The 13193-nt window shown below is 53.9% G+C and overlaps 1 protein-coding gene across 2 annotated transcripts in view; it reads right to left on the reverse strand.

The window, feature by feature from the left end:
* Positions 1 to 4804: 4804 nt before the first annotated feature.
* FOXN1 (forkhead box N1) overlaps positions 4805 to 13193 on the reverse strand; it is a 32578-nt gene continuing 24189 nt past the window's right edge. Inside the window, exons 6-8 of one of the 2 annotated variants that reach the window (XM_008066708.1) lie at positions 9078 to 9285; positions 8428 to 8919; positions 4805 to 5845 (exon numbers count right to left, since the gene is read on the reverse strand). In XM_008066708.1, the coding sequence (XP_008064899.1) occupies positions 5526 to 5845; positions 8428 to 8919; positions 9078 to 9285 (1020 nt within the window). In that variant the 3' untranslated portion in view covers positions 4805 to 5525. The remainder of the gene's footprint in view (positions 5846 to 8427; positions 8920 to 9077; positions 9286 to 13193) is intronic. The other variant, XM_008066709.2, reaches the window with a different exon arrangement.

Here is a 13193-nt window from a genome sequence, read left to right on the forward strand (position 1 = left end):
AGGCTGACGCGGAAGGATCGCTGGAGCCCAGCAGGCAAGGCTGCAGTGGCCGGGAGTGGCCACTGCACTCCAGTCTGGGCAACAGAGTGAGACTCCAACTAAAAAAAAAAAAAAAAAAAGAGTGAGACTCCAACTCAAAAGTAAATAAACAAACACACACAAATAAATAAATAAAATACAGTGCAGCGATCATTTACACAGCCTTTACATTGTACTAACTATTATTAAAAGTAATCTAGAGATGATTTAAAGTATGTGGGAGGATGTGCATAGGTTATATGTAATCACTAAACCATTTCGTATCAGGAAGTTGAGCATCTGTGGATTTTGGAATTTGTGGAAGGTACCAGAACCAATCTCCCACAGATACTAAGGAATGGCTGTATAGATGTGTGTGTATACATACAGTCATGCACTATGTAACAATGTTTCTGCCAACAATGAACTGCATATATGATGGTATTTCTACAAAGTTATAATACTTTATCTTTACTGTACCTTTTATATGTTTTTATACACAAATACTTAACTTTGTGTTACAAATGCCTTCAGTATTCAGTACAGTAGCATACTGTACAGGCTTGTAGCCTAGAAGCAATAGTCTATACCCTACAGCCTAGGTGTGGAGTAGGCTATACCATCTAGGTTTGTGTAAGTGTATTACATGATGTTTACACAATAATGAAATTGCCTAAGAACAATTCCTCAGAACATATGCCCTTGTTAAGTGACACATGGGTATGTTTGTATATTTATAAAAGATGAGCTCTTGCTATGTTGCCCAGGTTGGTCTCGAACTCCTGAGTTCAAGCAATCCTCTCACCTTGGCCTCCCAAAGTGCTAGGACTACAGGCATGAGCCACCATACCTGATTTGTATATTTATATATTCTGTAATACCTATAATATAATGTGAAAATAGCTGTGATTTCTTTCTTTTTTCTTTCCTTTTGAGACAGGGTCTTGCTCTGTTGTCCAGGCTGGAGTGTAGAGGTGCAGTCATAGCTCACTGCATCCTTAAACTCCTGGATTCAAGTGATCCTCCCGCCTCAGCTTTCTGAATAGCTGGGACTACAGGCCATGCCTCCATGCCTAGCTACATTTTTATTTTTTCAGAGATGAGGTCTCGTGTTGCCCAGGCTTGTCTCAAACTCCTGGGTTCAAGAGATCCTCTGGCTTCGACCTCCTAAAGTGTTGAGATTACAAATGTGAACCATTACAACAGCCCGTGATTTTTTTTTTGTTGTTGTTAGTAAGAGTCACACTCTGTCGCCCAGGCTGGAGTGCTTTGGCACTCTCACAGTCACCACAGCCTCGACCTGCTGGGCTCAGGTGATCCTTCTGCCTCAGTTTTCCAAGCAGCTGGAACCACAGGCATGTGTCACCATGCCCGGCTAATTTTTTTATTTATTGTAGAGATGAGGTCTCGCCATGTTACTCAGACTGGTCTCCAACCCCTGAGCTCAGGCAATCCTCTTACCTCCACCTCAAAGTGATGGGATTACAGGCCTGAGCCACTGCGCCTGGCCCAGCCTGTGATTTTTAATGACAAAGTCACAGGTATTGCTAAAACTATTGTGATTTAGCTGGGCTTGGAGGCTCAGCCTGTAATCCCAGCACTTTGGGAGGCTGAGGTGAGTGAATTGCCTGAGCCCGCGGGTTCGAGACCCACCTGGGCAACTTGGCAAGACCTCATCTCTACAATAAATAAAAAATTAGCTGAGCGTGGTAGCGCACCTGTAATTCCAGCTACCTGGAAGGCTGAGGTGGAAGGATCGCCAGAGCCCAGCAGGTTGAGGCTGCGGTGGCCGGGAGCGTGCCACTGTACTCCAGTCTGGGTGACAGAGTGAGACTCCAACTAAAAAAAAAACCCAAAAAACCTATTGTGATTTGCTGTTGACATTCCTAATGGAGGGAAATGTTGAATTTCAGGAAAAAATAAGTGAAAATGAAGATGTAATTGTTCTTTCATTTAAGTTCCTGGACCTGGGAATTCTAACCCATTTTGGAATCCTCACATTCTGAATCCCTGAATAAAATGGTTAATTCTTCCTAAATAGGGGTCTTGGAACTGTGTGCAGTGACTCATACCTATAATCCCAGCACTACAATAAATCAAACAATTAGCTGGGTGTGGTTGCACGCACCTGTGGTTCCAGCTACTTGGAAGGCTGAGGCAGAAGGATCAACAGAGCCCATCAGGTTGAGGCTGCGGTGGCAGTGAGCATGCCACTGGACCCCAGCCTGGGCGACAGAGTAAGACTCTGACTCAAAAAACAAAAGAGGCCAGGCACAGTGTCTCACGCCTATAATCTCAGCTATCTAGGAGGCTGAGGTGAGAAGATTGCCTGAGCCCGTGGGTTCAAGACCAGCCAGGGCAACTTGGCAAGACCTCATCTCTACAATAAATCAAAAAAATTAGCCGGGCGTGGTGGTGTGTGCCTGCAGTTCCAACTACTTGGCAGAAGGATCGCCTGAACCCAGCAAGTCAAGGCTGTAGTGACTGTGAGTGTGTCACTGCACTCCAGCCGGGGCAACAGAGTGAGACTTCAACTCAAAAAAAAAGAAGAAGAAAGAAAGAAAAAAATAGGGGACTTGGAGACCCTGCATCCATCCACAGATTGCTGCTCTTCTACTGATGGCTAAATGCCTGTTGTGGGGTGGCCAGCAGAGGGCAGCAAATGAGCAAAAAGGTGAGGCTCATCTCAGGGTGGAGACGAGGCCCAGTTTAAAAGGTCTGAGGGCCAAGTCTGGTTACAAACAAGCAAACCAACAGGCCAGCACACAACTAGACCCAAGTCCTGTCTGCTTCCTACCTGTTTTCATTGCACTGGGGGACCGGTTGACGCACAACTGTGCTGAGTGGGCCCATGGGACAGAGGTTTGACCGACAGCTTCCTGAAGGAGATGTCTTTTGCTCATTGCCTAGGCTGGGGGCACAGGGTAGATTTGTCTGAGCTCCCATGGTCCCAAGGTCTGAAGTAAGCAAGTGGGTTCCAGTAAAGTTCTCCCAGGAAATATTTGTCCTGTCCTTGGGGACCTGAACATCAAGGACCAGGGCTGGACAGAACTGGGGTGCAACATCACTTGCAGGTTTGACAGAGAGCCTTTGCCTCCTCCCTAGACAGCCAGGGCCAGGCTGGGGCAGTGGACCTTCCTCCTGGGTGCACCAGCCAGCCATACCTTCCCCCATGCCCTAGCCCTCCAGCCCTGTACCCAGCCTTAGACCCTCCAGCCCTGTACCCAGCCTTAGACCCTCTCTGGCGGGGAGCATGCTGAGGTACGGTGGGGTTCTATTGTGGGGTCTTTTGCAGAGCTATCCTCTCAGAGGTAGGTGTTAGCTGGCCCCCAGGCCTGGCCCCCAGAAGGATCTTCTAAGCAGAGGCCCCACCTGTGGCGACTCTATGACCTGGGATTCAAGTAGGTGCTTTTGGTTCCCACATCTGCCCCCTCCTCTTGAGACAGAGCTGAAGGGCTGCCTCTCAGGCTGCCCCTTTGGTGACACCCGCCCACCTGGAGATGGTACCTGGGGGGTGAGTCTGAAGGGGTAGCAAATGAGACCCTGACCTTCCAAAGAGCACCCTCCTGGGCTAGCAGTGCACACCACACCAGGCTGTGCTCCATTCTTATCACCTATGGAACCCAGGGCCCAAACTACTGGGCATCTCTCCCAGTCGGGGACAGATGGCGGGGAAGAAAGGCACAGACTAGGCAGGGTAGTGACCTTTTCTTGTGTGAGGAGATTGAAGGGTGCAAGGACGGAGGGGGCAGCTCTCGGTAGGAAGGGGTGTGGGGGGCAGGCATCCTCTCCCTTCTTCTAGGCCGGGCAGCCTCTTCTTTGAATCTTTGTGGAGGTTCCCTGGGAAAAGGCCCTGCCCACCTACTTCTCAGCCTCCCCAGCCTGGCCAGGAAGTCCTCCTAGATGCTTTACTCTTTGGATTGGGAAACTTCATAGTTCGGGGTGGGGTTGGCTGTGACAACATAGGCCCAGGGCATCTACCATCAGAGTGGCCTGGCTTTTCTGCCCAGAGACAGGAGGTCCAGAAATGAAGGCTCAGCAGTGAGACCACAAGGCACTTGCTTTATTGTTCGAGGACAAGGGGACAAGGGCAGGCCATGGAGGGATCTGCTTGTGCCTCATATGAGCCTGGGGCCAACCTCTGGAGGTGCTTGTTACCACCGACCCAGAGTAGACTGAGACTCCCCCTAGTGGGGGTTGGGCTCATGGCAGACTCCTGGGCCACACCCTATAGCTCCAGGGGGATCCCCTGTGCTTCCTGGATATCCTGGGCCTGCCAAGCAGTCAAAGAGGTGGGGGTATGGGTGCTTCCCTGACACCCTGTGCCGGGCTTCTCCTCCCTGAACACCCGGGCTGCCTGAGACAGTTGAAAGTAACTACAGATGCTCCTCGACTTATGATGGTGCTACCTGTGGCTAAATCTATCCTAAGCTGAAATACCGTAAGTCAAAGTGCATTCTGGACTTACGATATTTTCAATTTATGGTAGCTTTATCGGATATAACCCTCTCCTGAGTTAAGGAACGTACTGAATGTGTATCGCTCTCATACCATCGTAAAGTCAAAAAAGCATACATCGAACCGTTAAGTCAACATTGTTAATGTTGGAAGCTGGGACCTAAACTATATGAATTTTTCTTTCTAGAGGAGTGAGACTGTGGTGACCTGGAGGGGGCCCTTCCTTCACCCGGGACTGGGAGAAGAGGACATTTTCAAGTTTCCAAGGGCAAGGGCTTTTCCAAACACTGTGTCGGAACTGGGCTCAGTTTGGTCCTCGGCAGGTGTCGCCCCTCCTGTGTGTCACCCTGGCGGAGGCTGGACAGAGTGTGTATGAGGATGGGCAGAGCCTGGCAGAGCAGGTGCTGCTAAGTAGCGGCCCCTGGGGCGTGGTGTCCACAGACAACTTGAAGAGGAGCTCTCTAACTTCTTCTTGCTGGGCTGCTGGGATGAAGGTGGGAGAATAAATACAGGGGGCTTCTGGGAAAGAACATGACTGGAGGGGGCCAGATCTGCAGAGCACATGGATGTCAGAATGGGGGTCTGGGGTGGGGGGAAATCTTTGGCCCGGCACAGGGGCCCTGAGCTTGTGGTAAGCAAAGCCCTCATCTCTCAGCTGCCCCGGAAATGAAGTCGGGCTCTCTGTGCTGTAGCATTGATTCCTCCAGGTATAAGGTATGTGTGTGGGTGTCTGTCTGAGTAACAGTATGTGCGAGATGCTGAAGTGTGGATGAGTGTGAGCTGGGGAAAGCATGTTTTCTTCTTGCCCAGATGCTTGCTCTGCAGGGCCCCCGAGTGACCAGCTGGACCACTACGTGGCAGAAATGTGGAGGGGCAGTATCCCGCGTGGTGTCCTCTGTGGCCCCTGCTGCCAGATAACAAATACGTTGGCTGAGTGGCACAGGGGACAGGTAGTGTTTTCCTTCCTTGACCTTTAAGGTGAGCCCGATGTGGGCGGCCGGCCGGGACTTCCAGACTAGGCAAAGGCTGGAGCTGATGGCAGGCATAGCTCATGCCAGGGCCATGGGCTTGGAGCTGGGGCTGAGGTACACGGAGGGGCCAGCAGGGGCCGAGGGGGGTGTGGGCTCCAGCTCCATGAAGGCTGAGTACAGGGTGGTGAGGTGCAGGTCACCCAGCGCCCCGGAGCCCCCGCTGCCTGGTGCTGTCAGGTCGCCTGCTGTACTGCCTGTCTCTGCCAGACAAGGCCCAGGGGGAAAGCAGTGGGGTGGAGGTGGAGGCAGCGTCATCGACGATGGTGTCGGTGATGAGGTCACCAGTACCAGGGGATCGAGGGCCAAGCTGTCATCCTTCAGCTGTTCCCACAGGTTTCCTAGTTGGGGGAGTTGGGAAAGGAAGAACAGTTGTCACTGGGAGGTCACCAGAGGAGCCCTGTCGGCCCCACTCCCTGAGGTTCTCACACGTGTAGCGAGCAGGGTTGGGGTGACACTGACTGGGACAGACCCTGGCACTAGCTGTGTGACCCCAGGAAGCTGTGGAACCTCTCTGAGCCTCAGATTCCTCTTTCCCTGTAGCACAGTCTGGACACCATAGATCCAGATGACCTCTGTGGCCCTTTGGTGGGGAGGGGGGCATTGGGGAAAGGCCAGTATTTGAGAACAGCCTACTGGAAGTGTTGATGCAAATGCTGTGCACTCCAGGGTTAGCCTGGGGCGACCCCCAGGACCTCTTCATCCTGGTTCCTGCCCAGGCTCCCAAGGGAGGTACATCTACAGCCCAGACCAAGGATCTTCCCACAGTGCTCTGCCGGACCCAGTGAGGATGGGCATGGCTCCCTGGGCCTCCTCCACTGCGGATGGGAGCAGAACCAGGAAGCACACCTGAGCCTCCTCCATCCAGGGATGGGAGCAGAGCCAGGAAGCACACCTGATTCTGGGAGGGGAACAGTGCTGCCACCTGAACCCCCCTCCTGCCATGTGACCTGCATCAAGGCAGGCCAGGGCCTGGGGCTCCTGCCCTGGGAATCTGGGCTGCAGAGTTTGGAGGAAGAGGGCTGGACTAAACCCTGGACTGGATTTGGCTGCCGGGGCTCCAGTCCCATCTCTTTCTAGCCAGTGACTGTGAGTCAATTACTAAACCTCTGTGCTCCTGTGAAGTGGGTTTACTAGTCCCTCCTGTCCTCTAGACCCTGATGAGAGAGCACGTGTCAAGCAGCTAGCATGATGCCTGATATTCAGTAGGGTCTCAAGGAAATGTTTTATCATATCTCACGTGTCTGTAGCTTCCTCTGAGGTTTTTTGAGCCCTGCTTCTCCCTTCGGGACTGGGCTGAAGATCTATATGCACTTTTTTTTTTTTGAGTTGGAGTCTCACTCTGTCGCCCAGACTGGAGTGCAGTGGCCGCTCCTGGCCACCACAGCCTCAACCTGCTGGGCTCCGTCAATCCTTCCGCCTCAGCCTTCCGAGTAGCCGGAATTACAGGCATGCGCTACCACGCCCGGCTGATTTTTTGATTTATTGTAGAGATGAGGTCTTGCTGCCCAAGCGGGTCTCGAACCCGCGGGCTCAGGCAATCCACTCACCTCACGGGATTACAGGCTGAGCCACTGAGCCCGGCTCTCTCTTTCTTTCTTTCTCTGTTGCCCAGGCTGGAGTGCTGGAGTGCAGTGGCACGATCACAGCTTATCGTAGCCTCAACCTCCTGGGCTCAGGCAATCTTTCCACCTCAGCCTCCTGAGTAGCTGGAACTACAGGCATGTGCCACCACATCCAACTAATTTTTTTGATTTTTTGTAGAAACGGGGTCTCACTATGTTGCCCAGCCTGGTCTTGACCTCCTGAGCTCAAGCAATCCTCTCACCTCACCCTTCCAAAGTGCTGAGATTACAGATGTGAGCCATGGCGCCCGGCCACACTTTTCTAATAGCTTCCTGAGACCTGGGCTACTTCCCCATCAGTTTGGGAGCTCTCTGAAGGTAGCTGCTCCACCTGCTTGTGGATGTCCCCCACTCCTGTGCATGCAGAGGGGCTAGATCTGGGTCATCACTGCCATCCAAACCTCCTGTGGTCAGTCCCAGAGCCTGGGAGTGCACTGGAATTTAGATGGAATGTGGGCGTGGCCACATGCAGAGAGGGAGCAGGCAAGATGGAGTGGAATGGATAGAACCTCTTTATGTACTTCTATCCCCAAATCTCTGCAGGACTTGTTCAGCTCTGAGTCTTCTACTCATCTAGAGGGAGGATCTCTCTCCTGCTTTAAAAGACGAGCTCTGGCCAGGGTCCTTGGCTTAGCTTGCAATCTCAGCACTTTGGGAAGCTGAGGCGAATGGATTACCTGAGCCTGTGGGTTTGAGACCAACCGGGGCAACTTGACGAGACCTCATCTCTACAAGAAATCAAAAATTAGCTGGGCATGGTAGTGCGCGCCTGTAGTTCCGGCTACTTGGAAGGCTGAAGTGGAAGGATGGCCAGAGCCCAGCAGGTCGACGCTGGGATGGCCATGAGTGTGCCATTGCACTCCAGCCTGGGCAACAGAGTGAGACCCCAACTCAAAAAAAAAAAAAAAAAAAAAAAAAAAAGATGAGCTCTGATAAGATGCAAATGCTTCTGGGATATTCAGACTGTCAGTCACTAACAATCAGGTATGGAATAGAACATCAAGCCTTTTCCAGCCTACCCAGAACTGAGAGTGGTTTGAGATGCGGTCAGTTGGAATATGTTTGGGGTCACCAGGAGGCGGGGGACAGGGGCAAGAACATTCATTCCTCTTTGCCCCATGCTCTGAATGGTAGGGAGTAAGTGGGAAACTAGATGTCTCCTGCTGGATCGGGACCTCTCCTTCAGTTAACCAGAAACCCAGCAACTCTCAGGCTGCAGCCTGGAGACTTAGAGAGGATGGGTCACACTGTCACCTCTCCAGTCCTGCCCCCTCTCCCCTTTGCTACCCTCAGCTCACCCTGGAAGTCAAAGTCGGTGAGAGAGGGGTTGATGGCGTCCAGATCAGTGCCAAGGTCTCCGTCTGGCAGTAGGGTGTCATGCACAGTCCTGGCTGGGGAGGGCTCGGCCAGCAGCTTGGCGCTATGGCTGGGTGGGGTGTGGGCAGGCAAAGGCGAGTCCTGGGGGGTACCCGGCTGGGCCCGCAGCTCAAGGTGCCCATCGGGTTGCGGGAACAACGGTTGCGGGGGTCCAGGAGGGGCCAGGCCAGGTGAGAGGTGCGGGTATGTCTGCCCATAGCTGGGGGGCGTGTGCCCCCCAAGTAGGTCCTGCAGGGGGTTCTTGCCATGAATGGGGCCCGAAGCTGGGTGGAGTGAGTGCAGCGACTGGGAGAGCCCAGTTGGGGGTGCCAGGGGCCGGATGGGACCCGAGCTTGCCAGCCCAGGGGGCGGACAGCCCAGCAGCGGGGAGCCCAGCTTCTCCCTCTTGTCTCCGATGAGGCTGTCCAGCTCTTCTGAAAGGCCCAAGGGAGAAAGAACATCATGAGATCTCCCTCCTCCCCAGCCACCCCAACCCAGAACTCACCCAAGCCCTTTCCTCACTCCAGTTCTCTCTGTCTTTCTGGCTCATGGGTACCCTGGACCCTCCCTCTCGTGGCACGGCCAGTCTCACCTGGCTTGGCCATGCTTTTGCGCACAGCGATGGGATCTTTCCTCTTCCACTTCTGCAGCTCTTCCTGCATCTTGTCGATCTTGGCCGGATTGAGGGCCCACAGGCAGCCCTTGCGAGAGGAACTTCCAGATTTGTTCTCCACCTTCTCAAAGCACTTGTTGAGGGATAGGTTGTGGCGGACAGAATTCTTCCAGCCATCAGGCGCCGTCTGTCAGTGCAGAGCAAGGCGAGGATTCAGGCTGGGGTCAGGCAGCCAGAGCCGGCTCAGGTTTGAGTTTCAGAACACTCCTCTGGCCCCTCTGGGCACAGAGCTGCCTGCCACCCACTCTGGGGCTTGTCAACCTCCTCCATAGCCAGCCCATGATATCCTTTGGTGGTGGGATAAGAGTGAGCAGGAACCTTGCCCACAATTTATTTCCATCTAAAATCTGCCTCGGTCCTTCCCCCATCCCTGCCCGACCCTTAGAGGATCATTGAGGTGATTCAGGAGGGAGGGCTGATGGACACTCCGGGGGCTTGCTGGCCCGCACATGCCCACCATCTGAAGTTGGACCACTCTCTGCTGGTCTTCAGGCCTGTGCTTGGACCCCTCTGGAAGTGGAACTCCCTACTCCGAGGTCTTCTGGGCCAGCTCTCCACAGATAATTCAGGGTGAGCTACAGAATGCATCTCTCCTAGGACTGCCTCATCTCCTCTGGGGCAAACTTGGGAGAAAAGAAAGATGGGGGAGGCTGATGAGGGTTCGGGTGTGTGTGCATGTGGTGTCTATCTGGGTCTTGGTGTATGGGGGGGCGGCATGTCGTATGAGCATGTGCCTGTGTCCCTAAGTGTGTCTCCCTGGTGTGAGTGGCGTCTCCTGGGTATGGATCCATGAATCCCTCTGAGCGTGAGGACGGCTGTGTGTGAGAAAGTGTCTCTGGGTATATGTGTGGGTACCCACAATTGTATGTGTGTGGGTGTGAGTGTTCGCATGAGTGTGCCCGGGGGCGTACCCTGGTGGGGAGGCCAGCCCTCAGGCGGGGGGGTGCTCGTGCCAACAGAATAAACACCCATTAGGAGGTCCGGTCATGCCACCAGTGCGGTAATTGTGCCCAGGGAGGGTTGTAAAAACCATTAGGCTGACTCAGTTGGGTGAGAGGCGGTGGCAAGGGTGCCAGTGGGCCGCCCGCCCACCGTCCTCAGGCTCTGTTCCAGGCTCCGACAGCCCAGAGCCTAGTGGGGGCTGATGGTGGGTAAGGCACTCGCTCTGGCCAGTGGGGCTCTCTCACCCTCATCCTCTGGCCCCTCTCCCTTTCAGCCCCAAGTTTCTGCCTAATGAGGGCTGGCCACTCCCTCCTCCCAGCTCCCTTGCCCCAGGGAGCAGCCAAGTTGAATCACGCCCAGCAGAACCGGGCCCTGATGCCAGCGTCACTCCAAGTTGCTGGCAGGAGTTGTGGCAGCCTTTCTTAGGGGCAGCTGGCCTAGGGCAGGGGGTTGGTTGAGATGCCCCCAAGGCTCCTGGGGTCACCAGGGATTTCTGAGCCATCAGACCAGTCAGCTGGGGATTCACCTTCAACTCCCACAGCAGTTTCCCTCAGGAGTCAAGTCTATGTCTCCCCATGGGCAGGGTTAATGGGCACTGGTACCTTTCATGGCCCCATAAATCTGTGACTTTGGGATGCCAGGGCAGCCCCCACCTCAGCCACTTCCTGTTTGGAAGAGGGATGGTCAGCACTAACAATTATGTCCAGTGGCTGGACACTTCCCCAGTCCCACATCCCTGACTCATGGGGTGACGGGACGCCCACAGCAGCTGCCTTGGGCATGAGTGCTGCTCCCCAGGGTCTACTCTGTTCTTGCCCAGAAAATGACCCTCAAATGGGGAGTGAGAGATGGAGGGAGCAGGAGACCTTTCAACTAATTCCTTAGGTGGGTCAGCGAGGAACTGTCAGAGTTGGAAGGAATCTAGGTACCAACTGGTCCAACCCATTTTACAGATTAGGAAACTGAGGTCCAGAGAAGAAGAAAGGGCCTAGCCCTAGATCACACAAGGAGGCAGCTACAGGGCCCAGGCTCCAAATCCGTCCCTTAGCTAAGGGCCCTGCCCAGGTCACCCCATAGGGCCTGCCTCACTGTCTGGGGCCCGTCCCATCCTTACAGATGCTTTCTCTCTGAGATCAAATGTAAACTCGGGAGTGATGCAACTGGCTAAGAACAACAACTGGAAAAAAAAAAAAAAAAAAAAGCTGTTAGACCTCTTCACTCCTCAGCCCCATAAAATAGGGATTACATGGCTCCCAGGAAAAATAATTAAGCCAGGAAGACGAGACGCAGGGTGGGGCTGGGGGCCGGCTAGAGCTGGCAGGGAGGGAAGGCTGAGAGGAGTGGGGGAGCAGGGCATGTCCCTCATTTCCCCTTCTCTAGCCTGGCCCCTGAAGCCGTAGAAGACCCTCCAAACGCTGTAGGGGTTAGGGAGAGTTCAGCCCCCAGACCTGCCGGGGAATGGGGCAGCCCTGGATTCAGGTTTGGATGCTTCTCGAATCCCGGAGATAGCTCCACCCCCTCCTCCTCTCCCTTCTGGACCTCTGGCCGATCAATGTTTTCCATTCCTGGTCAGACCACTCTGGCCACCTTGCCCCCTCTCGATCTGATGGCGGCTCAGCAAATACAAACTTGTTTGAATGTCATCCTCACTGCATCCCCAGGCAGGACAGTTGGGTCGATGATGGGGACAGGTGGAGCTGTGTTCTGAATTACCGGGGACTCCAGTCCTGCCCTCTGCCCGCGTAGGAGATGAGGTCTGTGTCCACCAGGGTGCAGGTGTTGCAGGGGGCCCTTCTCACACATAAGCTTCGGTCCCCCCACCCCCACCCTGGGACCTAGAGCCCCCCCAACCCCAGGAAGAGGCTGGAGGGTCCTGGGGCATGCAGCAAAGGGAAGTGGGTGCTGTGTGAAGTCACACAGCTTTATCCAGTAACTGATCCCATTTGCTGTGTGATCTTAGCCAGATGAAACACCCTCTTGGGTGTGCTTGCTTATCTTGGGAGAAAACCATCTGTCTTGTCTCTAGGAAGGGAGTTGGGAAAAGCCCCCAGAAGCCCTTTCTGTGGATGACAGGAACTAGGTTCTACCCATGGGGTTGGGGGAGAGCCAAGTGAGCCAGCCAGTTCCCTGGGACACTCAAAGACCGTGAAACCCACACCCCACTTTCTGGTAGAACTGCAGCTGAGCCTGCCGCCCACAGAGGCAGATCCTAATCTCACCCTGGAAGGCAATGGGTTCTTCAGCCCCAGCATCCCAGTCACCTTGGCTGACTAGCTCCTGCCCAGATTCCTCCAGCCCAACAGCATCCTGGGGGTCAGGGTGGTGCAGTTTCTCATTTCGTCTCCAGCTTTCTCTCCCCACTTGGAGTCAGTGGATGTTGCCTGAGTCCTATCACTACTGACATGTCTACCTTCCTTCAGAAGATGGTCTGACTCCAAACTGCTATAGTGACCTTGGATAAGCTGCTTGGTCTCTCTGTTCCCCACACAGAGCCCTTTCTTTTCTTTTCTTTTTTTTTTTTTGAGTCAGAGTCTCACCCTGTCACCCAGGCTAGAGTGAAGTGGCACACTCATGGCCACTGCAGCCTTGACCTGCTGGGCTCAGGCGATCCTTCTACCTCAGCCTTCCAAGTAGCTGGAACCACAGGCATGTGGTATTTTCTTTTTCTTTTGAGTTGGAGTCTCACTCCGCTGCCCAGGCTGTAGTGCAGTGGCATGCTCACAGCCACCGCAGCCTCTACCTGCTGGACTCAGGCGATCCTTCCACCTCAGTTTTCCAACTAGCTGGAACTACAGGTGTGCACTACCACACCCGGCTTGTTTTTTGATTTATTGTAGAGAGGAGGTCTTACCAAGTTGCCCAGGCTGGTCTCAAACCCCTGAGCTTAGGCAATCCTCTTGCTTCCGCCTCCCAAAGTGCTGGGATTACAGGCTTGAGCCACCATGCCCGGTCAGAGCCCTTTCTTTAGGGGTTCTGTCTTTCTGAGGTGGAGACAAGTGAACATGTGGTAGGAGCAAATCCTCTCCTGGCATTTTTTTTTTTTTTTTTTTTGAGTTGGAGTCTCACTCCGTTGCTCAGACTGGAGTGCAGTGG

The sequence above is a fragment of the Carlito syrichta genome, unplaced genomic scaffold (assembly GCF_000164805.1).
Source record: "Carlito syrichta isolate Samal-C Ts95f unplaced genomic scaffold, Tarsius_syrichta-2.0.1 Scaffold309091, whole genome shotgun sequence".
NCBI classification, from domain to species: Eukaryota; Metazoa; Chordata; class Mammalia; order Primates; family Tarsiidae; genus Carlito; species Carlito syrichta.